Source organism: Etheostoma cragini, chromosome 7, assembly GCF_013103735.1.
Source record: "Etheostoma cragini isolate CJK2018 chromosome 7, CSU_Ecrag_1.0, whole genome shotgun sequence".
Lineage (NCBI taxonomy): Eukaryota > Metazoa > Chordata > Actinopteri > Perciformes > Percidae > Etheostoma > Etheostoma cragini.
In genome coordinates, this window is record NC_048413.1 from 12,976,045 (window position 1) to 12,999,964 (window position 23,920).

The 23,920-nt window shown below is 40.7% G+C and overlaps 1 protein-coding gene across 7 annotated transcripts in view; it reads left to right on the plus strand.

The window, feature by feature from the left end:
- Positions 1 to 23,920, plus strand: part of LOC117947513 (ERC protein 2) — a 142,014-nt gene that overhangs the window by 17,475 nt on the left and 100,619 nt on the right. For 4 of the 7 annotated variants that reach the window (XM_034876496.1, XM_034876500.1, XM_034876499.1 and 1 more), the window contains 4 exons: positions 861 to 1,016; positions 2,357 to 2,449; positions 3,586 to 3,753; positions 15,816 to 15,983. In XM_034876496.1, the coding sequence (XP_034732387.1) occupies positions 861 to 1,016; positions 2,357 to 2,449; positions 3,586 to 3,753; positions 15,816 to 15,983 (585 nt within the window). The remainder of the gene's footprint in view (positions 1 to 860; positions 1,017 to 2,356; positions 2,450 to 3,585; positions 3,754 to 15,815; positions 15,984 to 23,920) is intronic. The other 3 variants (XM_034876502.1, XM_034876503.1, XM_034876501.1) reach the window with 2 other exon arrangements.

A 23,920-nucleotide genomic window follows, 5' to 3' on the forward strand; every position in this document is an offset into this window, starting at 1 on the left:
TTTTTTTTCTTTCTTTTTTTCTCTGGAGCAGAAACAGATAACAATTAGAATGCAAAGATATAGCATGGCTTATGATACAGCAATAAACATGAAGTAATGGAAATAATTGAATAGCATAGTATGTGTGTGGGCATTTGTATATTTTGTAGGGGGATTCCTCTAGAGTGTGTTTGTGTGTGTGTGTGTGTGTGTGTGTGTGTGTGTGTGTGTGTGTGTGTGTATTTACCGTTTTGCATTCCTGTTTGCCTGACCCACGTGTGTTTGGGATGGTACATGCAGCAGGGCTGATGTCAGAGGATGTAATAAAGGTCAAATACTTACATGTTGCCTGTGGTTTGTGCTGATGGCATCATGCAATCTGCTTCCATTTATTCAATTACCTTTCTCTTCTCTTCCAAGGTTTAGCATTTAACGTATGTCTGAACCCATGCAGCTTTAAACCTCAGGACCTGTCCATGACAGACCCTTCCATTCCCTCATAGATACTGGTGGAAAAGGAAAACATCTTGGCTGTACTCAACTGCTTGCCTTGATATTTCTTTCCTATTCCTATTTCTTTTCTTTCCTTGTTTTACCAGACATACTAGTCAAAAAAGGGGTACACATTGATAGGTTATAATCTAGATACAGGACGCTAGGAGCTGTTCTGTGAATATTTCTGTAACTTTACAAAATCAACAATCTGACTTCAAACTGTGATTGAACAGTTGTGCAGAGGTGTTTTAATGACACTTTCGAAGGATAAATTGATAGATACATCAATAACATATGAGACAAGTAAGCCCTTGTTAAAGTCCAGAGCCTAATATCCTAAGTCAGATATTTGCTGATTCTTTGCCTACCTACTGTTGCTGGTGCAGGACACAAAGATCTCCTCCCTGGAGAGGAACATCAGAGACTTAGAGGATGAGGTCCAGATGTTAAAGACCAGCGGCCTGCTGCACCCTGACGAAAGGCACAATGAGCTCAAGCATGTGGAAGTCTACAAGAGCCATTCTAAATTCATGAAGACTAAGGTAGAATGTCTCTGCATGCTATCTGAGCAGATACTGCATGGCCTGACTGATGCATGTTTACCTTAAAGAATCAATTACGACTGTGTGAGAACCTGTTATGTACCATTGCATGCTCATAGAGGAGCAATCATGATTGATAGGAAATCTTGATGCCTTACTGCATGCTACAGTGCGTTTTGTCCTTTTGGCATGCTATATTGAGGCTTTTTTGTTGCATGGATACCAAAAACTCCAACGCTTAAAAGAGGTTTCTTTTCTTTTTTTCCCTATGAAATGCTTGTGGGCCTTAACTACCTTACCTGTGTGATGACCAAGCTTTGAACTGTTCTCCTATCTGTGACTGCTGACTGTTCTGAGGGAGCAAACTCAGGTCCTATCAGCTAACAGTGAACCGTATCTGTTTACTGTCCTACCTTCAGCTGGCAGGAAGTCCTTTAGAAAGGCCTGACTAAAATGTCTCTCTTCCAGGCTGTATACTGGTTTATTCATTAGGACACAGTGTGCACAGGATGGAATGCCCCAACTGATATGCACACATTTGAATAGACACATGTACATATCTACAGGAGCCGTATTTAAACATGTAGTTTCAAGTTTCACAGAGTTTCTAGCTGAGTGTCCATGATGGCTGAGGCCCATGAGTAGTTCTCCATGTGAAAATGTTTCTCTTTTGTTCATTAATGGCGCTCTTTGTAGGGCCCATTTGTCATTGCATCGGGGAAGTTCCTGATGCAATCATAAAAGAGATGTTTTTATGAATGGGACCCTGACAGATGAATGCGAGCTTACAACGACAGAGGAAAGAGCTCTCTCTTCACTCTTACTGACCTGGGACGATATACATCATAGTGATGGCCCTGGCTCACTCTCCCATGTCTCATCTTTCTGCGTTACACAGAGAGACACCACGTGCATGGATATGCACAGACACACAGATTCATTCTATATCCTTGAAGTGTTTAGGGTACTGGTCTTTCAGCGGTGGTGGCGACTGGTGTTGAGGTGAGACTATGATAAGAGAAACCAGAGAGGACAGCATCCCTGTCCTCTAGTTTCCTCTGTGAGCTTTAATATACTCAAACACTAGAAAGTTGCTTGTGAAAACATTTTTTCAAGAATGACACATGGATATTAGTTTATAAGTTAGTTATTTACCTAGATAATCGTCTCTGACTTCACCAAGTGCAACATTCTGAAGCTTTGGCGGTGCGGTTAAAGAGTGCAGAGTGTGGAGGAGTGTGGAGGAGCACGCAGCCAGCTGGGAAACCTGGACTATTTTCCCGCTGGCTGTATGCCATATTTTAGTGGCTTGCTGTCTTCTTGTCTTTGTGTCTCTGTAGGAGCAGGCCTTGTCACCATGTGTGTCTTCCATCAGAACAGCTCCCACCTTCATCCTCCCCCCCCAACATCCCTGGATAACAGAACAAAAAGAAGTACCCCTCTCGTTAGCTTCTCTCCTCTCTCAATATTTTTTTCATTCAACGTAATATTCCTGCTCCTTAATTGTTTTATAATGCTCTGTCACTTTATCATAATCTTTTTAGTCCTCTCCCTACTATATTCCCACTTCCTCTTCTCTCTGTCTGACTATTCTCTCACCATTTCACCTCATAGGGCCCTTTTTGACTCCACCTCACCTTTTGGCTCCTTTTTCCTATTATTCAGTCACCCCGTCTCTCGGACTCTTTATTTTTATGAGTGAGAGTTGATTGGCCAGTCAGTATTCCCCCATTATGAAGTGAACCCTGCTCACACAATTAGAGAAATCTCCACTCAAATCAGCTATGTGCATTTTTGGCACCAGTAGACAGATGACAATCTTCTGAACATGGCTAGCCTCAGCACAGAAACCTTGCTCTGTAAATGCATTTGATTTCCTTTGTGGTTTTCTGTCGCACTCTGTATGGCCTTCCTTAAAGCAATCTGTACTTTGTCAGCTATATATTGGAGTCTGCATGCAATTTCCCTCTTTGGCTGTTTGGCTTGGTGTGTCCATAGGGCAGACAGAAGGCCTGGGACTCCCCTGTGTGTGGACTGGTAATGTAGGATGGATGATAATTCAATACTGTATATCATCTCTCCTAATGCATCATGAAAAAATGGACATGCAGTATTTGGAATTTACAGTTTTTAATTTCAGTGTTAAATGGATGATTTTTAATGTTATTATAGTTAAACAATTTGGTTAAGTAGAATGAAAAAGTTTACCTTTTCACCTTGATTTTAAATGACAAGATAGCTTTCCCACTATCAATTTTGTTCATATCGCACACTCGTATGTTTAGCATGTTTAAGCCTCTTTCAAAACGTTCTGTTTATAGCGGACAATGTGTGGGGAAAATTGTCACATTCAGTAATACACAACACCAACACACACGTTGGTGTGTTTTTGCATGTTTTTGCATATGTGGTTTGTGGACGTGCATGTGTGTTTGCTTGAAAAAATATTTTTTTCTCACTTTGAAAGTTGTTGTTATCCGCAAGTACGTTTGTACTCTATATCAATTGACTTAATGGTGACTTACAGGTTTTCATAACAAATGTGTGCTTGTGTTTCTGTAATTGTCAGATAGAGCAGCTGAAGCAGGAGCTGAACAGGAAAGAGTCGGAGATGCAGGCCCTGCAGACCAAACTAGAAACTCTGACCAATCAGAATTCAGACTGCAAGCAGCACATCGAGGTGCTAAAGGAGTCACTGAGCGCCAAGGAGCAACGGGCCAATACACTGCAGACAGAGGTCAGTAACACACTCACTCTCCCTGTCTCACACACACACACACACACAAACACACACACACACACACACACACACACACACACACATATTGTTTGACCATCACTGGCACATTTACAGTGATCATGATGAATGTGAGCTGTTCCTGGAAAAATAACCTTTTATGACTAACTTGCATGCACAGATACTTATGAGATGACAGATATCATCACAATCTTTGCAAGTGTACACAATTCTGTCTTTTTCTGCCTTGGTTTCTTTCTCTTTTTGTTTCTCTAATGGACGTTTAGGTTGGTGGAAATAATGTCTATGTGTGTGGTTCGTTTAGACCACCAGTGGGCTGGTACGTGTGGGCGGGTCAGTCAGAAAGCTGGAGAAAGCTGGCAGCTTTTTCTTCAGCATGTTTGAAGTTTCTTAATTCTTTGGCTCTAACGATTTTAGATTTTGCTGTTAGGAATGGAGGTGGGTTGTATGCAGAGATATGGAAGTGTGGGTGAGTGTTAGCATTTTCCTCCATCACTCTCTAGACTTGGAACTGATACTTTAGATCTCTTTGTGCTAGGCAGTTGAAAATGGCCTGCTAACTATGTCCACTCATCATTACAGGAAGCAATTTGGGCCAAAATTAGGCCTAATTGTCCATACATGTGCAAGGAATTTTGGCCCTCGCAGTAAGCAGAATACATCATACTTAAAGGAATTGGTTTTCAGAGGGTGGTTGTTGTTTGTGTGTCCTACTGAAATGGCATGTAAAGAAACCTTTGTGTGCACGTGTGCCCTCTTGCCATCGGTGAAACTTTAGGGCGAGACCAGGAGACATGTCACCCCCACCACCCACCCAGCCTGTTTCAATTTTGAAAAATCATGGTGGCTGCAGCAGACCTGTGTTGGGGGGAAATGAAATAATGTTCACTGGGCACATCACTGTGCTCTGTAAACTGCCTTCTTCTCACTTCTCATAGGCTACTACAGTGGGCAGTGATCAGATCAGACAGTCTTGATCACTACAAAGACACAAACACACGCAAATACATATACACACACACACACGCAAAGACTTACACACAAAAACACGTACGCTGTCAGTGCTGATTGCTGGACTCTCATCTCCGGTCTCCAGTAGTTTTTCCCTGCTATTGTAGTGGCATTTCCCCCTCTTGGGAAAAGGCTAGGGTTTCCTGGACTAAGTGGGCAAACCGGAGGATGAGTAAAGATATTGAGTTTGCTTGAGGCCAGCCGTGGCCCTGCATTCTTCTACTGTCTGTCAGTCATTGGGCTATAAAGCATAGCCGTTCTCATAGGATCTCCCTTTCTCACCTCATTCCTTCCATTCACTCATATTATTACTTCATCTCCCTTCAGCAGTTTGTTTCAGCTTTCTGACGTCTCATTAAAAATGCCTCAAGAGGCCCAGATTTTCTTTCTGTTTTACCCAAGACTAATGGGGCATCGTACCCCTCCCCAAATGTGTGTGTGTGTGTTGTTGTGTGTGCCAGTTGGGTCTCATCATGAATGACAGTGATTGGGACAGTAGTCCATTCCACCAGAGACAGACTGGTGTCTACCAGACATGAGGAGCAGCTTCATCTCACAGACACTTGTCTCTAAAAGCAATTCAGATCAGGATGGAATCAAGAAGGGAGCAGTCAGGGAACAGTGCAGGCACTGTGAGCGAGGGAATGAGAAAATTGAAGTGCATTTATTTGTCAGTCAAAGTTAAGGACAGCTTCTTAATGGGCGTGATTAAATACGGCTCCAGGTAACTTGAAAATGTGGAAAAAAATGAGTGTATGCTAGTGTGTGAGAGCATTGTGAGTCTGCTGCCCACGTCTGTGGTAAATTAACCCATTAATACAGTATGCGTATCTGTCATTCCTGCCCCAATCGTGACAATGCCTGGCTGTAACTATACTCCAGCCGATCAGGTAACCTATCAGAGACCTTCTCTGAATATTTAACCAGCCAGCAACAAAGGAGCAGACCGCAACTTCATTGGTAAAAAGGGGCTTGAATGTGCTTTAACTTCAAGAACATCATTTAGACTATAAACATTGGACTCAATGAGGCCAAATCAGACTGTTAGGACACGTGGGCCTGTTTATCTGATTCAGCTTTTCCCAGTCACACTTTGTCTCTGTGATGACATGCTTAGGTGGACCTCCAATTTGAATTATTCACTTGGAGTGTACTCTGATCTTTTTCTGGAAAATACAATACAAAATACAATTTACTATTTTACTTTATAATTTACTTAATTACTTTTCCAAGAGCCAGCTAAAGGACAAACCACAGTTAAAACAGTATCTACTTAAGCTACAAAGGTCATGGTGATGCATATATTGCAGAGATATAAAAGTTAAGCAAATAGTTGTATTATAACTGACTGATTTTATTGACCTTACCCGGCCTCCTCCAGAAGCAAACTATCTTTCTACTGCAACACTAAGTGGGGATCTCCCCAGCTCCACATACTGCGAGGACGGTGATTTAACTCATTCTGAATGGCCAAAATCTATGCAATATTTCGAATAATCTAACATGGAAAACACTCATTTATGCATGGTTATTGTAATGTTATGCCATGAAAAACACATTTCCTTTAGGTTATTGATGGCCTTATTTTAACAAACTAAGTGTTAATGGCCTGTCCATATCCACTTTTGCTAGTTTGATCTGGTCTGTGCACTGGGCACTTTGCATGTGTGTGCGTTGCTGCACTTTGCTGGGTGTGTAACAAGTATAGTGTACGCACGCTGTGCCTAAGCACAGTTTACTAATGTGCTGTTAAAAAACAATGAAAAGCTGCGTCACTGACTTTAGACCAGTTTTTTGTTCAATGGTGCGATTACTTCCCGGTGCCTCAAGAATTCACCTGAACACATCTCTCTGTAAGACCAGCATGCCCATGGGCGCAAAAGATGTGGACAGGTGCATTGGCCATTTAAACGACGTGTGCGCTGGATGGGACGTTAACAACTGTGTCGTTCCTAAACTAGCAAAGACACTTGCATTGGGCTTTGCGCTGCGCCAGGTGCAAGATAGGGCCCTGAGTGTCTGTTTGCACATTATTTTATAACTTCTGTGTTGTCATCTATAACTGTCCCAATATTGCTGTTTCTGCTGTTTTCTTTAGTAATATAATAATGCCTTAAGAGTCACATAATCTGAACTATTACCTTTAATTTTAGTGCAACCAAATCATGTTGTGTTTAATGTCTTTGACAGATATTAGTGAAGGTTTTCATTTTGTGAAGGTTGATATGCATTGATTTAGACGATGTTCATCACTTGAGGCAAGCATTTTGCAGGTGGCAACTCACCCACACAGGGGAACTCCAGACCTGGAGTAGGTTCAAGGTTTTTAAGTCAAAGACACATAAATAACACCACAACATACTGTTTGATATGTTCCTCTTCACAGAAAGCCAATAGAAGTGTTAGCAGCAGCACGCCTTTAATGTATGTTCTGCAATGTGGCAACATGTCTGTGTTTACAGAGAGCAGTGTGTGGTGTTTTGGTTTAACTTTCTCAGATGTGACCTCAAATATTTTTTGTTCTCTTTCATCACCAGCATTTGCAGTGTCTGCCAGAAAACCTCCACTGAGTTATAATTTTGAGGTTGAGGTGTAATGACCTGGAGAAGATATGAATGACTCAAAAACGACTTGCTAACATCAACCATAGCGACAGTGATGAATAGGGAAAACATGAAAAAAAAAAAAAGAATCTGGAGAGGGAAAGAATCTAGAATAGATGGAGTGACAGGATGAAGTGAGAAGGAAGAGAATAGAGTTGCTTGATGGATGTAGAAGGCTGCGGGCCTTTGTCAGTGAGCGATGCTATGGTGTAGTGTGCCGTGGTCCCTGTTGGACCATTTTTGTTGATCTTTCCTTGTTCTCTTTGCTGATTAATGGTTTATATAAGTAGTGAAGCAGGGAAAAGATGTGGCCTCAACCTGGTTACACTCCACCTCTATACCCCCCCCTCCCCCTGTGTTCTCACTCTCTGTTCTTCTTTCTGCCTCATTCACTTTTGCTTCCTCATCCATGTTTTCTCTTCCATCCATACAATCTTCCTCAATCTGTTTTCTCTCTCCCCATTTTCTCGCCTACTACTTCTTCTCCTCTATCTGTTATCATCCCTCATCTGTTGGTACCACTGCAAGAAAGAGTGTATGTACAAATTACCTTGATTAACACACTGAAGACAACCGTGTGGTGGTTGGCATAAACAAATGGAAAACAGTTCCTGTTAAAGGTTGACAACTAATTATCAACTTCACATTTAAAACCTGGGCCTCTCGTGATGAATCCATTGCAGACCAGTTATAATATGACCTCATCTGAACCTGACTGACCACGGTTCCAACTCTCAGACCCAACAGAATGCTCCTGGGTTCCTGGGTTGGTGCGGTTTGGGATGCAGTGTGAGTACCAAAGCGTCAGGCCCCCCAGAACAAACATGGCGCGGTCCAAAATAAAGCCCTCGCAAGTTCTTCAGAGGCCATGTGGAAAAGTCATAAAGTGGAGTTATTGGGGTCAGAATGGGGATGAGATATTTAATGGTTTACACAGGGAACGAGGTAAATATGTGCTCAACCGAAGGAGTCGAAGGTGTGTGCACACATATGATTGTCGGCTCTTTTGGTCTTTGGGGAGTGCATGTGTGTAATCTCTTTACATTTTTTTTTTACGTTTTCTATCTGTGCACATTTTGAAATTAAACAAAAACACACACAAACACAAGAGAGTAATTACGGTTTTGCTTGGCCTGCTGTCAGTCAGTGGCTGGTTAACCAGTAGGCACTGAGGTGCTGATAGAGACAGCCAGAGACAATACTCTCCTTTCTTTTTGTTTGACCTCCTCGTTCCTCAGGGTCACCCGGCTTTGCTCTGACCACTTAACCTCTAATTTCACACACACACACACACACACACACACACACACACACACACACACACACACACACACACACACACACACACACACACACACACACACACACACACACAATCCACTCCAATCCAGCGGATTTTATTCGAAAGGAATCATTAAAATTGTGGTTAAAGTATTGCCTTTTAGCTTTTAGTGTGTTTGGGAGTGTTACCATCCATATGAAAGTACATGTTAACAGCTCTCTTTAACCATGGGGGTACATATTAGTATTCTCCTTTATTTACCCCCTAACACTGCAGTCCAGGAGAACACAAATTAATTATGATACTTTACAATGTTGCTGGACCCGACAAGACACTTGATTCACTTGCATTTCTTTCCTAAAGTTTAAACCTGGAGATACAAATGTGTCACATTTGAGAATAACAGTATATATATATTAAGTAAGGGATTTTAGTCAGTTTAAATACAGAATTACCAATTAATGCATGTAGTTATTAATTACATATTTACTTTTTCTGTCCAGTAAAACACAAATTACAAAACACTATTAAATACGTATTTTAAATACATTTAATTGAAATACTGCTCATCTCTGCAAATTATACTGGGGTCAAATATGTGAACAACTGGAATATATATTCTATAATGATTTTGTCAAATTCATTTCACAATGAAAAAGTGCAACAGGCCATGCCTTGTATTGCTTTTTCTGTCATTCTGATCTATTGTTGCTCTGAGCAAATTGTTGTTCTCTTTATTAACACGAAAAAGTGGAAAGTAGCGAGCCACACAGGACAGATATTAATGACAAATAACTTTTGGGAAGAACTGTATGGAATCATTTTTGATTGATACCGTAGATGAAAATCATGGATGAATGTTTGCTTTTTTCTGCCTGAATGTAACCCCTGTCAATTACACAATGTATGTAATAGAAAAGGACTGAAGAAACATCAGCAGATGAGATTTTGCTCAGTCGTCATGGAGATGGTTCACTTATAGATTTCAATGGGTTTATTAAGTGACAACCCCAGTGTTTTCTCTACTATATGATCATGAAGGTGTGTTATACAGATCAGCAGAATGACCTGAAACTGTTTTACTTAATCAAGCCCTACTGTGCGGTTGTTTGCCAGAGTGACTGCTCACGGTGGTTTGACAGGAAATGGATTCCCTGGAAACAGGATGTAGCAACTGGTGTGCAAGTGTGGAAATGATCAGGAAAAATAATCAAAGCAGGAGCAAGTGTTAATGGGGGGGTGGAACGCCTGCAGCGTCTCTTCCTTTATATGTGCATGTGTGTTTGTGTCCATTTTTGCTGGAGGAGGTAATGATGATGGATGGAGGGCAAAAGAGGGAATGAGGCAGATGTGTGGGTTAGTGTGATGGTACTTGGGGTTGAGTCTTCTACATTTTCTGTGTCATATCCATCCTCTGGTACAATACCAAAAGCATGACATGATTGACTTTCGTGCTTTGGGAAAAAAACATTCATTCATTATATTGACAAAGATCTTTTTGTTAGTGTTGTTAGTGGGAGTTCTGTGTCTGTGCGTGTTAGCGTCCTTGTCCTTTTTTTTTTTTTACATCTGCACTTTCCCATGTTCCGTCTGTAGCCTGTGGTCAGACAGCTGTGTTGCCATTGTTTGATCCACAGATGTTAGAGTGTACAATGAGACTGTGCCCCAAACTCCACATCGCAGCCCCTGCTGTGAGGCAGTTTACATCAGATTATTATCCTAAGCAGGCCCTGAGGTGATCTGTCTTTTATACGATTCCTGATCAAAGCTGTTGCCTTAACCCTGGCTTTGATGACACACCTCAAATGACACCCAGCCTAAGACCCAGGACAGGGAACGTCCCTTATTTCCGCACAGATCAGCCCCAATGTCGTCATGTCTGGTGCGGCCAGCTCAGGTGGAGAGGAAATCTTCTGTGTGTGCATGTGCTTGCATATACTGTGTGTGTGTGTGTGTGTGTGTGTGTGTGTGTGTGTGTTTGTGTGTGTAAATGAAAGAACCCAGAATCAGTGCAGGGTCTTAGAGAAGCTCAGCCCTTGTTCACAGTTGCTCTGTGAAATGCCTCATTCTTCCGTTTGACAGTGCAATTTACCGCTGCACCTGTGCACACACACATGCATGCCAAAATGCATTAATGCTCTCATATGAAAAAACGCACTCTGTCTAACTTCACAACCTTCAACAGTGACTTCTTGACATCTATCGGAAGTTTCTATTGCCTCATCTAGAAACTATGGATCATTTAGCGCTTCTCCTCACATCTGTGTGAGCTAAAAGACACTCACAGTCAGGTGCTTATACTGTATACCATCTGTTAATTCTGCAAACAAGTATTTCATAATCTGGATTGGCCATTTTTTTATTAACCTTTCATCAGTCTTTGATAATGCAGAAATTAATCAGAGTGACAGCAAAACTAACAGCAACTGGCCCAGCAGTCCACATCCATTATCTTCTTTCTTCAGCATACGAGATGGTGTTGGTTTCTCTTTGAAACAATACACAGATATATTTAAACGATTAAAGCTGGTATGGGGGACTTTCTGGTGATTGAACATCATCTTAAAATGAGATAGCCTTCCTTCTTTTAGTGATACAATCCAGACTTGGCCACATTAATTGCTAGACAAACATGAATTAGTTGAACATTAGTTCATAAATTTAGATGATTAATTTCACAGCATGAGCCTTTAAATAAATTATGCCCTGTGCTGTATTTATACAGGCTGGCAGGACGTCATACAGCCAGAGAAGTGAATAACTCAGACAGCTGTGTTTAGTGCACCGCAGCCGCCTGAGCAGACCTGAGTTCAGATGTCCTATACACTCCACCAGACCCACTCTTGGGATTAAACACCTTTCATGGTGGTGTTGTCAGTTGCGGTGTGTGTGTGTGTGTGTGTGTGTGTGTGTTTGAGAAATGTGTTCATGCATTAAGGTCAGAGATATTTAAACAGCTAGAGTGAGATAAGAGATCATATTAAGATATTTTTTTCTGGTCAACCTATTACTTTACTTGCTCAAAAATGGGTGAGTGAGAGAGCAACTGTCAGTGTGTGCGTATGCTAGTATTGGTGGATCCCTGGAATTTTGCTGTGGTCTCCCCATCGTCTCTGGTTCTGCCGTTTTGACTGTGGTCTACTCATATAGTCCCTGTGTTGTTCATTGTGGCCCGGAGCCGACTCTGGGCCTGATACCTTTGCAGAATCTTCTGCCAGAAAAACTTTTATGATGAAATGGGAGACAAGAAAAAGGGAGGTGAGGACAAACAGAGAAGCTGTTTTCTTTAAGCCTCTGTTGTACTTTGCTAGCTAGTGTCCAGAATCCACATTTGGCTGTCATTGCAAGCATGAAAGAGGATGTCAAGGAAAAGGAGGATGTATTTATTTTTTTTGTTTTATTTTGTTTAATTGCAGGTACATGCATGTGAATACTGTTGAATATATGCATGTGTGCATGGGCTGCATGCATTCTTTAGTGGTTATTAGTGTGTGACTAATAGGTAAACTAAATTCGAACAGCACTTCCCTAATTGCAAAGAATTAATAGTTGTGCAACCACAGAATCTTGGAAATATATCCAAGTCATTTTTTAAAAGGATATGGTGCTGAGTGAGGGGCTGGAAATCATACGTGGGATTTTTGGGGGTGGAATATGGGGTGACATAGATGTGCTTGTATGTCATCTCTTCTAAGAAACGCCTTTATGGAATCCCCAATGTCCCTTTTGGATTTGAATTGCAGACCAGACTGGACAGCAGTGTTCCCCTCTACCTCTTTCCCTCACCTTTCAATTTTGTCATTTTCTCATTCACTAAACAAAAACAACAAAAAGCTGTGATAACAAAACAGAGTGTAGTCCCCTGTACCCAATTACATAAGTAGAATGAGTACCCCAGCTTTTCCAGGGAGCGTAAGGGTTCTGCTTTGCATGTTATCGCTCTCACTTGGAAACACACAGAAATGTACACACTAACAAAGTCATAGCTGGAAAATGTGGGCTGTCCCACAGACAGCCCGGCTTGAGGACTTGAGGGATTTCTCACATCAACACAATTACTTTTGTCTCGCCCCCGGACCCCCACCTTTATACGGCAATAGGAAAGCTCCTGGAGAGTTTGGAGCATGGCTAGAGAGATGGAGTGTTGAAAGAGAGGTAGTAGTGTCGGGTTGAAAGAGAGAGGTGTTTTTGGAAGACCAGGAAAATCAGAGAGGAAATTGCAGGAGAAGCGGAAGGTTAATAATCTTGACTTGTTAGCTGTCTATCATCTCAGCATGTGTGCCAGCTGATGAAGCCATACACTATTTCCTGTAACATATATACTGATGGAGTCGTTGTTTGAGCAAGTGGAGGACCATCATGTTAGTGGTGTTAATGTGCTCTTAAGGATTCCTATCATCTCTCTCCAGCTTTTTTCGCTCTTTCATTTATATCTCCCTTTACATACACCCTATCTCCTCTCCATCCTTTCATCCTTCCCTCCTCATCGGTCCATCTCTCCCTCCTTTTTTCGTGTACTGTGCCTGGCAGCGGTGAGTGCTTTAAGAGGGTATTAGCAGGGCGTCTGTACAGTACTATCACAGCTTAGTGGGCCAGTGCAGGTGAGACAGCAGGGATTTCCTGTTAGGCCTCTCTGCTACATTCTTGCTAAATTGCTCCTTGCCAGGTGGTATTGGGGGGGAGGAGGGGTCTCTCTTTCTCTCTTATTCTGTCTCAGACACAGTGGCAAAGACATATGCACAAACACACTCATGTGGCAGCACATGGGCGCAGCACAGGATGATGTGCGTGTGCTAACAAAGGATTAGTGGTACCACTAGTGTGTGTGTGTGTGTGCATGCGCGCATGTGTAAGTGCATGCGCGCGCCCGTGTGTGTGCGCCCGTGTGTGTGTGCCAGTGTGGAGTGGGGAGGACAGAGCAAGGCTCAGTATTAGACTCTGGTTGTCTGCCATAGGAGCAATATGAGATAAATACTTCACCATCTTACACCTGGGGGTCTTGGCCTGCTTCTAATACTACTGCTTCAGAGGAACCCTCTGTGTTTCTGTGGCCTGCATGTTGCTTTCCTATTTTACACAAGAATATACAAACATACGGGCAGGTAGGAACTACTTGTGGCCCAACACAGCTGTACCTCTCAATTGTGTTCTCAGTATGTTTTTTTCGAGATTGTAGTAATTAGTGCCACATTATTGTTTTTTTCTGCTGTGGCTTGTTACTCGTTAGTGTTTTTCCTTTAGTTCTGTTAGTTGTGATACACTAAGTATGTATGTACACACTTAGGGTATCACATTTAACAGAATGTTAAATCAAAAAAACTAAGGAATTAACTTTAGAGGTGCTGGAAGGTGTATTTTTGAATGAGGCAAGAGGAACCATGCAGGTGAGCTGTCCCCACCGCCGCCTGTCTTGATGCTAAGCTAAGCTATTTGTCTCCCTGTAGTGATCTCTTAATTGTTCTCATATTGCATCTTTGAAAGAAAGGGAATAATCCCTTTTCACAAAATATTGAACTGTTTCTTCAATTTGTAGAAAGTAATTATATATGTCAGAGCTGTGCGGAGACAATTTTAACTATTTGTTATGCTGTTAGTTAATTTGCAGTGTAAAAGTCCATCGTATTTTGTATGCTCATTATACGTTTTGAAACTCTCAATATGCAAAGTCCCTAACTGTCAAATAAATACTGTAGAATAACTTATTTTCAAATAGTACAAATATAATGTAGCATAATGTTGAAAACTCTTCCTTAGCACCACAGAGTTGTACTTTGGTATAGTACTTGAGTAAATATACTTAGTTACTTTCCACCACTACACCCTCCTGTAATGAATCTCCTTACTTGCCTTGTAAATTGTTGAGAGATGAGCTGGATTGTACAACAGAGCCTTTCCTCTAAGTGTTTTCACACGTCCCCTTTGTGTCCATGTGAGGGTTGTTAAAACAACTATTAACAAGCCTCCCTCACTGCCTCCCTTTATCTACAGTTTCTGTGTGTCTTGAATTCATAAAAAACACATGCACAACTTAAAATTCTGTTCAAATGGGTTCGCTCATTACACCATTGCAATAATTGCTGGTAATTTAATCAGAAGAGCAACAGAGGCAACAGAAGAAGAGCCACAGAGGGGTAGTGTGTGCTTGTGTGTGTGTGTGTGTGTGTGTGTGTGTGTGTGTGTGTGTGTGTGTGTGTGTGTGTGTGTGTGTGTGTGTGTGTGTGTGTGTGTGTGTGTGTGTGTGTGTGTGTGTGTGTGTGTGTGTGTGTGTGTGTGTGTGTATGTGTGTATGTGTGTATGTGTGTGTGTGTGTGTGTGTGTATGTGTGTGTGCGTGTCAATGTAGCCGGTGCAGCAGAACACAAATAGATGTCCAATAAGAAGTTCTGGAGTGAGCTCAGATATCACTCATCTCATTGAACAGAGCCATATACAGAGGACTTTAATGTGTGAGTGTGAAGTGTGTGAGAAGTCTGATCTGTGGCAGCACTGGCCCAATCACACAGCACTCTCAATAACACATGATAGGACAGGCTACAGTCTCCTTTGCTCTCTCTCATACACATGCATACACACACACACATACACGCACATACACGCACACCCAGCATCAGTCCACAGTGGTTTATATCATGGATAGTAGGTCACAGCTGAACTTTTACTACTTCCAAATGTCAACAAGTGAATGTGTTGAGACATGTCAGTTCCAGTAATGAATAATAACATATGGCCACCTGACTGAGAACTGGGAGAGAAAAACGTGGTGTAAGCTTTCATAGTTTTTTGCCTGTATCCCTTTGTATTTTCATAAGTGTTTCTGTTTTTCTGTCTCTTTTCTGTCAGTCAAATCTGGTCTGTTTCCTGTCTTTTACAGTTTATTACAGATTACAGTCAACCTATTAGCTTGCTTATCCATCTGCCTGTCTGGCTTAACTGTATGAATATTTGGTTATATTACCCATTCTGACTTATTTCCCCCTTTTCACTTGTTGTCTGACTTTCTGTCTACCTGTGTATTAGTATAAGTAATTAATTTGTGATGAAACGCAGCTTGCAATCTACTTAACTGCTGTTCAAACTCTATTGGTCCGTTCAAGTTTCTTTCTGACTTCTTACCTGTACTTAACATCTTGTCTTGGTCATTTCTAGGTAGATGCACTGCGGGTGCGTCTGGAGGAGAAGGAGCAGCTCCTGACCAAGAAGACCAAGCAGCTGCAGGACCTGACTGATGAAAAGAGCACACTAACAGGAGAGATCAGAGACATGAAGGACATGCTGGATGTCAAGGAGAGGAAGGTTAATGTCCTGCAGAAGAAGGTAAGTGAGTCCAGGGGCCGCTTGTAGTGATAAACCAACACAGAATTATTACCCAATAGCCTATCAATGTTGTGTTTTCAGCCTATTCATCTGGCCCAAAATATAGTTTTGATTAGGATTAGTTATACATAACTAAGAAAACCTCTTTTTTGATGATTGTAATCTATTTCTTTTCCACTCTAAGATTTGCCAGGAAAAAACTGCTGCTCATTAAATTGAATCACTTTTATTGGGGAACAAAGCGTAGACATTTGATAGTGACCGGTCTGTTGACGGTTCACAACATCAGGTAACGTTCCCTGGTTAACAAGCCATATTGGAAATGAATTCTCTGTTCGGGCCACAGGATCATGTCTCTGGCATTGTGAGTAGACAGTGAGAGTGTTTTGTTAAATGAATCATTGAATGTGTGCCTAAGATCTGCTACTCACAGTTGATCACTGTAACATGTGGTTTGCAAAGATACCGCCACACATAAATGTGTTCTATACCCAGACCAGCACACACATTCTTCTCTATCTATCTTTATCTCTATCTTATCACTATCTATCTATCTATTATCTATTGTATCTATTATCACTATCTGTCTGTCTGTCACACTCTCACACACACACACACACACACACACACACACACACACACACACACACATACACACACACATACACACACACACACTTACAAACACACACACACACACACACTCGCACGGCATGTCTCAGATGCCTTAATGACTTTTATAAGGTTAGCTATTTAGACAGGGCCTGTGGCCACCTGTGGTGTACATGTTTGCAATTCCTCTTTAGACCAATTATACACACATGCAGGTCTCATCTAAACTTCCTTGTTTCCTCTCATGTCCTCAAATTAGATGTCCCTCTCTCTCCTCCCACCCTCCCACTTGCTGAGTTTAATGAAAAGGGTTCCAAAGGTCAGATGCAGTTGACTTTTTTTCCACGGTCAGGTTTTTTTATAGGCTTTCAGTTCATTTTGCAGGCATTTGGTGGGAAGTTTAAAGTTGTAGTCACCATTTGGTAGTTGGTCTATTTTACCGTAAGCCTCAGTTGTCATTTTCATCCCTCTGTGAGATTAGGTTGGAGGATGACTAGGCAACTATTTAGTGTTTGCTGCTGTATTTGGCTTCTTCATTGACGTTTTTTCATCTGTCTCTTTTTAGAAAGCCTTTTCCTTTGTATCCCTGTATGTTTCTCCTTGGCTCTTACCTACCTCTCCCCACACATGCTCTTACTCTTAATCACAAAAGCTTTCTTCCAATTTTTCATGCCACAGTTTATTTTTTTTAAATCCAGAAATGGCACACTTCTATATAACATGACTTGTAGTAAATTGGGTAAAAAACATTTGTAACGTATTTCATTTTCTACATGTTTTACTATAATTTGACATGAATGGAAGGAGTATTTTACACTGTGAAACGACAGGTGTTTCACCTCCATTATCCAGACAGTATACACTGAACACAATCTGATTTTCCAAACTTCCTATTTCCCAACAGCCCCTGGGGGCTATAACTTACAATTCTGTGTCTCATGGGAAAGGTAGGAGTTGAGCTAGGAGTCGAAACTAGTTTCCTTTCTGGGCTTCATACTCCCTAAGTTACTGCTGGCTTATTATAAAATACACCAACAAGCTCTGTGTGTGTTTGAAATCTTTGCATGGAGCAGGAAGTCCTCCCTATACACAAATCTAAATGCCAAGGAAGTATTTCCCAGCTAAAGGGTGACTGCATGTTTTTCAGCAATGACTAAAATCCAGCAATTAAAATGTGTTGAGGCCGACCTGGATGTGAAGCTTGATTAAGAGTCTTAAATTAACTTTCTCATTCTCAGGTTTTGGCTTTGTTGTTGACACTCAATTATCATGCCATTTTGAAAAGCTGACAGAAGTGTAAACCTTGACCTTCCACTGCTACCCATTGCAACTGTTGTTTTGTTAATCATCAGACAGGAAATAAGCAAACGCCACAAATAAAAGTAGCCCTGTTTTGATTTTGACAAATTTCAAAATGTAATGAATTTTCACTCACAGTACTGTATGTAAAATGTGTGGTGACACCATTGCTCAGTTGATCAACAAGTATGTGAGCTATAGTAGATGTAAAATAGAAGTTTCTAGTTGAATTGCTTCATATCACATCTGAACTGGACTGAACTGACTTATTAGTTTTGTTCACAATTTTTCCATTTATTGAGGTCATTTTGATGATTTCAGATGGTCATTTGGTTTCATGGAACAGTCTTATTGTGCATTCCTATCCTATATACAGTGTATATATATATATATATATATATATATATATATATATATATATATATATATATACAGTATGTATAGTGAAAGGACATCTGCAATCGCCATGTTCATCCCCGCAGGCCCGAATGGTGATTAAGCTAGAATATAAATTGTCTGACATGTTGACAGCACTGGCTGTAATGTCTTTTTGGATCAATGTTATTTGTTGTTTCATTGATGCGTTTTTCGTGTGTGGTGTCCGAAGCTCACTTCAACTCTTCATGTTGTGTCAATTCCTGCAGTGATTAATAAAGCAGCTTTCTAATTTATCCATCACGGCAGTACCTTAGAAAACATACGGCTACTACAACAGCTCTTAGGGTGGTGTTGAGTAATAGACAAAGAGTTGCATTAAACAGCTAGCTACAGAGTTTATGTTGCTATGCATGCAGGATTCCAACAATAGAGACAGAACTGACTATTTTCTTTAGCGGACGCAATACAATCATATTTAAATCAAAAAGCTCCCATTCAAATCAATATTTTCCCTCAAATTATTAATTATTTGGTAAGTAGCCATGTAATAAGTGGGCTAATGTAAAGCGAGGCAGTTGTTATAGCAAATACAACCCATTCAGGCTGATTCAAGACCTGGTCACCCTGTTGGGGTTGTAGTCGCTATTTTAACTGCCTCGCTCTACATTATCCCTTACATAACAAACTACTCAATTTTAAGTACATTCAACTCAAACAAGCCCTATACATTTTTTAGTTTATATTATATGATATTATATTATATTATATAATCCATTACAAATAGCAACCATCTTGTCTCTTTTTTTAATTAAACATGATTGTGTTTCTTAAAAGGTGATAAAGAGCTGTAAATGTATTCCCTTTCCACATTATAGGCCTACTACTCAGCTATATTTTATCCGCGTAAGCGGTTTGTCAGCTGTACTTTGTTAGCTTCATGCTAACATTATCATGCTAACATATTAATGTTAGAAAGAGTTGTGGAGGGTTGTATTGCATCTACCTGCACACAGAGATAACGGAGAGATGCAGGTACAGAATGGCCTCAAAACCTCTATTCAAAAGACAATAGCCAAGTGGTTATGTTGCATGCCACATAACCGCAACATTTCTGGCTCGATTTCAGCTGCGTAATATCCTATCTATATCCCCATTTTTTCCTATCTACCTCTATATTATCAGCTTTCCAGAAAAGGCAAAATGCCCAAAAATAAGCTAAAAGAAAATAGAAGGGTCATACAACAGCAGGACACTGTAGTGTAGTGTGGTTCACCTCCTTGTGATCTTCAGTCACACAGAAGGATTGTGAATCAGCAGAAACAAATCCTTTTGTCAGCTTACTGTCAACAATTTTCAAAGGGAATCTCTCTTTGGCAGACAGTAGTTCCAATAAAAAGTGTTAAGATTGGATTACCCAGAGCAAGCAGGACATTGTTTTTGGAGGAAGATGTTGCTGAAGATTTTTGAAATAAATTTTTTTAAAGCTGGGAGTACCACACATGGAATTTCATTCATCTCTGTTGTATTTGGGTGGCTCCAGAAAACCTGGTCAAATAATACTGAAACTAGCTGTATGGCTAGATATCTCCAGATGATGTGAGAAAATATGTTCTTTATAACTTGTGTGGACCAACCCTGTGACGTGTTATGACTAATCATTCCATGATAATATTTCTAAACAGAAAAGTGCTGCTCTAGTTGCTCTCACTATATCTTACAAATCTGTATACAAGGAGAAAGACAGGACTGTAGCTTGGAAGCATACCTTGTTTCCTTCCCAGTTTCATAACTTATAAATCATTGAATCCCAATTGTAAAATAAATTGGGTTACCCTCCTCCCAGGACTGGATAAAGCTTTCCGTGACACTTCCTGCATCTAAATATCAAGGTACATTTTTCCCAATGAAGGGGGACTTTTGTGATATGACAAAACATTCCAGATACATAAAAGTAAATATGGGTTGAGGATCAGCTGTATGTGGGTCAGCAGAGAAGCTTATGACAGTTAGTTTAATATGAACAAGGACTACTTTTATGACACATTAGGATGAGGTTTAGCTTAGATCATTTAGAAGTCGATTGAGTGGCTGACCTTCATCTCATGAAATTATCAGCTCTGAATGAACCAACCAAACACCGTTAATAGAGCTGTTAATCTCTTTAGTATGTTGATGTTTATGACTGATGGAAAGAGTAAATCTTCATAATGCAATTTTGTATTCATTGACTAGTAAATAATACTTTTCTATCCTGGTAATGTTTTTCTTCGTCTTCAATGTTTTAAGTAATTTTTTATTTAGTTTACAGTTTTCTTTTCACAGTACTAACTTTTTTTAAATTTAGTTTTATTTTTACTTAGGGATTACAGAGCTTGCCTCCTTTAGCTTTACTCACCTTTAACATACAGTATATAGCAGTTTTGACCAATTACTTTAAGTGTCAAGAGACGACTTTATGTACATACAAATGAGAGCCCTTCAGTCAAACCACACTTATATAGGCTAGACTTTACTGACTTTGAAGTTTGAAGAGTCTGTTGCCCCCATCCATGTTTGAAGTGAGGAACTTCTCAACAGTTGAGAGCCCCTCTTTAGCCCCTCTTTGGTACGGCAATCACTTCTTTAATACAGCAAGTGATCCTTTACATGCTAGAGAAATGACTACCAGACTGGTGGGCTGATGAGTCACAGATATACCAGTGCTAAGCACTTTTTAAATGATTGTAGTGCACCTCTGCAGAGGCAACCTTAATTTGCAGCATGTATATCTTATTTTCGGAGAGTATGAGGATTTGTATCTTTTCCCAGGGGCCTCTCCACGGACAGTCACCATGACTTATAGCATGCTGCAATGATGTCATTGCTGTAGTTCAAGCCCAGCATTGATCCTAATAGTTAGAGGCTGAATTAAACCAAATAATGAGGTCTTTAAAGGAAAAACAAAAATGCACATGCTAGGTTTGTCCGGTCTTTTCCGGTCTTACGTATCACAACACAGAACAGTGGGAGCTCTGTTTTAGCCCTTGGTCTACGAGACCATGACCAATGCATAATGATGCATTTATTTATTTATTTTTATATTTTTGGTTCCTTTTTCCCCCTTTAGCTGGGGGGGGGGGAGGTAGGAGGTACACATGCAGAACCGGTTGTGGTGTGGTTTTGGCATACATGTGTTATTCATGTTCAAACATTGTGGTCATCTCAATCCATATTCATGCTTTTAAAAAGGCTGGCTGTGTGCATGGAAGTATAGTCTCCTCTATCATGTTCCCTCCCTATAGCAACCACAGACAGAGAGATTTGATTACGTCTGCTTGGGCTGCATCAGGCATTTGTGTGTATGTTTGTGTATGTGTGTGTGTGTGTGTGTGTGTCTATACAGAAGGATGCCTTTTACACATGGGTCTCTGTTAATTATAAGTGTCTAGCAGGTCTCCCCTAGAACTTCTCAGGGGAACCCAGCTGTGTTTTAGAGTACCCTTTGGCAGACTATTTCAGCACTTTCTTTGGCTTGGTGTCATCGGCACAGCAAGGCCTTTGATTGTGAAAAAAAATAGAAAAACAGAGAGAGAGAGAGACAGAAAGAGAGAGAGAGAGAGAGAGAGATAGAGATGTTTCCTGGCCTTCGTTTCCTCCCCCTCTTTTGATCGTTCTCTGTGGAGCAATTACTCTTCTGTCTGTTCATTTTTCATAATTTTATGAGTTTTCATTATTGTTGAAATACACTCAATGTTCATGTTCCTCGTTGAATCAATGCATACATACCGCCTGATGACCAAATTCTGTTTGGTTGCCTAGCTGTTTGTCGTATTCATTTCACTGCCCCAAAACAACATTGGTACTTTTGAGATTGATGCATATGGATAGCGAGGGGAGGGGCTGCATGTTAATAGAAAGGAAAAATATTAGTCCAGCATTAGCAAAACAAAACATTGCTTTCTGCTTTTGTCCAGATGTGTAGGACAGACAATGATCTCTTTCTACAATTTTAAATTACTCCTTAAAACAGTCATAAAATAAGAAGTGTTGGCACCCAAAAATGTCTTTATGGTCAATGACAAAGGGTTGGAAAAAAACCTCAATGTATTTTGATTACCGACTAAAATGTGAGAACAGGTTGGAGTATCGATAACTGTAGAGTGCCCCAAGTTGGAATCACATGCTTGGTCAGATTGTTAGTCTTGTTTATTTAATTTTTTGGTCAAATATTTCCGGTTCTGAATCAGGAAACAGCTCATTTGAGACTGTGTATGGTCTACCTAACACTGAACACTGATGCACTTAGAAGTGTGACTCACTTTGTTAAATAAGGGTTTTGTAGAAAAAACAGGTTTATATTCCTCAAACTAAGGTATTGAAAAAAAGATATAGACACTGAAACTCAAATATATTGTATTAGCATTTGTATTGAAACATTCCAAAAGATACCCAGCCCCCAATTATATTACTACTGATAATGTTATAATGTAGAGGTGCATATCTTGATACCATTACGGAATATACTGTAAAGACTCAACATATATAATGTGTATTGCATTAGCTGCCACCTGACTTTGTGTCATTAAGTTGCAGAAATCCAAACAGTGAATGACAGATTTGTCTAGATATACAGTATTGTACACTGTAAGTACTCCAGGTGAGAACTCGCGTGTTTAAAAGCTGAATTTTTAGAGATCCTTTTGGATAACTCTTTACTGTATGTGTATGTTTCTACATGTGAGTGTGTGTGTGAGCTTGATAGATCTTGTGATGAGGCCACCAATGCCTTTCATCCTAATGGATTCCATCTGACCAATCACATTGCAGAGACATGGCTGCAGATAAGCTTGTTGGAGCTGGGGAGGTTCCAGTAAACAGCCTGTGATAGGCCCCCCTGTATCCCCCTTCTGCTCCTATCAGCAATCAGCTGGGGTTAATGGTGAGAGCCCCAGGCTGGCTGAGTGGAGCCAGGCTACACATCAGTCAAGACAAACCCAGTGTTGGGCCATATGTCAGGCTCCAGCTATTCACGTCCGTCTTCTTCCTGACCACAACACATGCACTGCAGTTGAAGAAATCAGGCATGTTTGATGACCCTCCGACTTGATGAAGAACTAAAACTTCACAGTATCCTGATGATGACAAAAGCCATAACTCAGGCTGACCTGTTTTGACCTAACCTGTTGGCAGTCAAGTGTTAGTATTTCATACTTTAAAGGTCCCATGGCATGACATTAATATTAATTCCCCCAGGCTCCCTATGGTTCACCAGTGGCTAGAAATGATGAAAGGTGTAAACCAAGCCCAGGGTATCAAGCTCCACCTTTGAGAAAATGAAAGCTCAGATGGGCCGAGCTGGAATCTTGCTCCTTATGAGGTCATAACGGGCAAGGTTACCTCCCCTTTCTCTGCTTTGCAGAATTTGGCTTACCAATGAGAGAGAGAGACATAATGCTGTCGTGAAAAGGTACCGACTCAGAAATGGCACATCCGAAGGAAAGCTCATTGTGGGACTTGCCCGTAATTTTGCACCAAAGCTGAATTTTGGCAAAGAGACTTCAGATATGGTATTAGGGGACAACTAAGGTCGATATAAAAGCATCCAAAGAGCACCTTTCATGGGACTCTTAAGACCTGCGGCAGGCAGTTCAGTTTCTGTATAAAGTGGG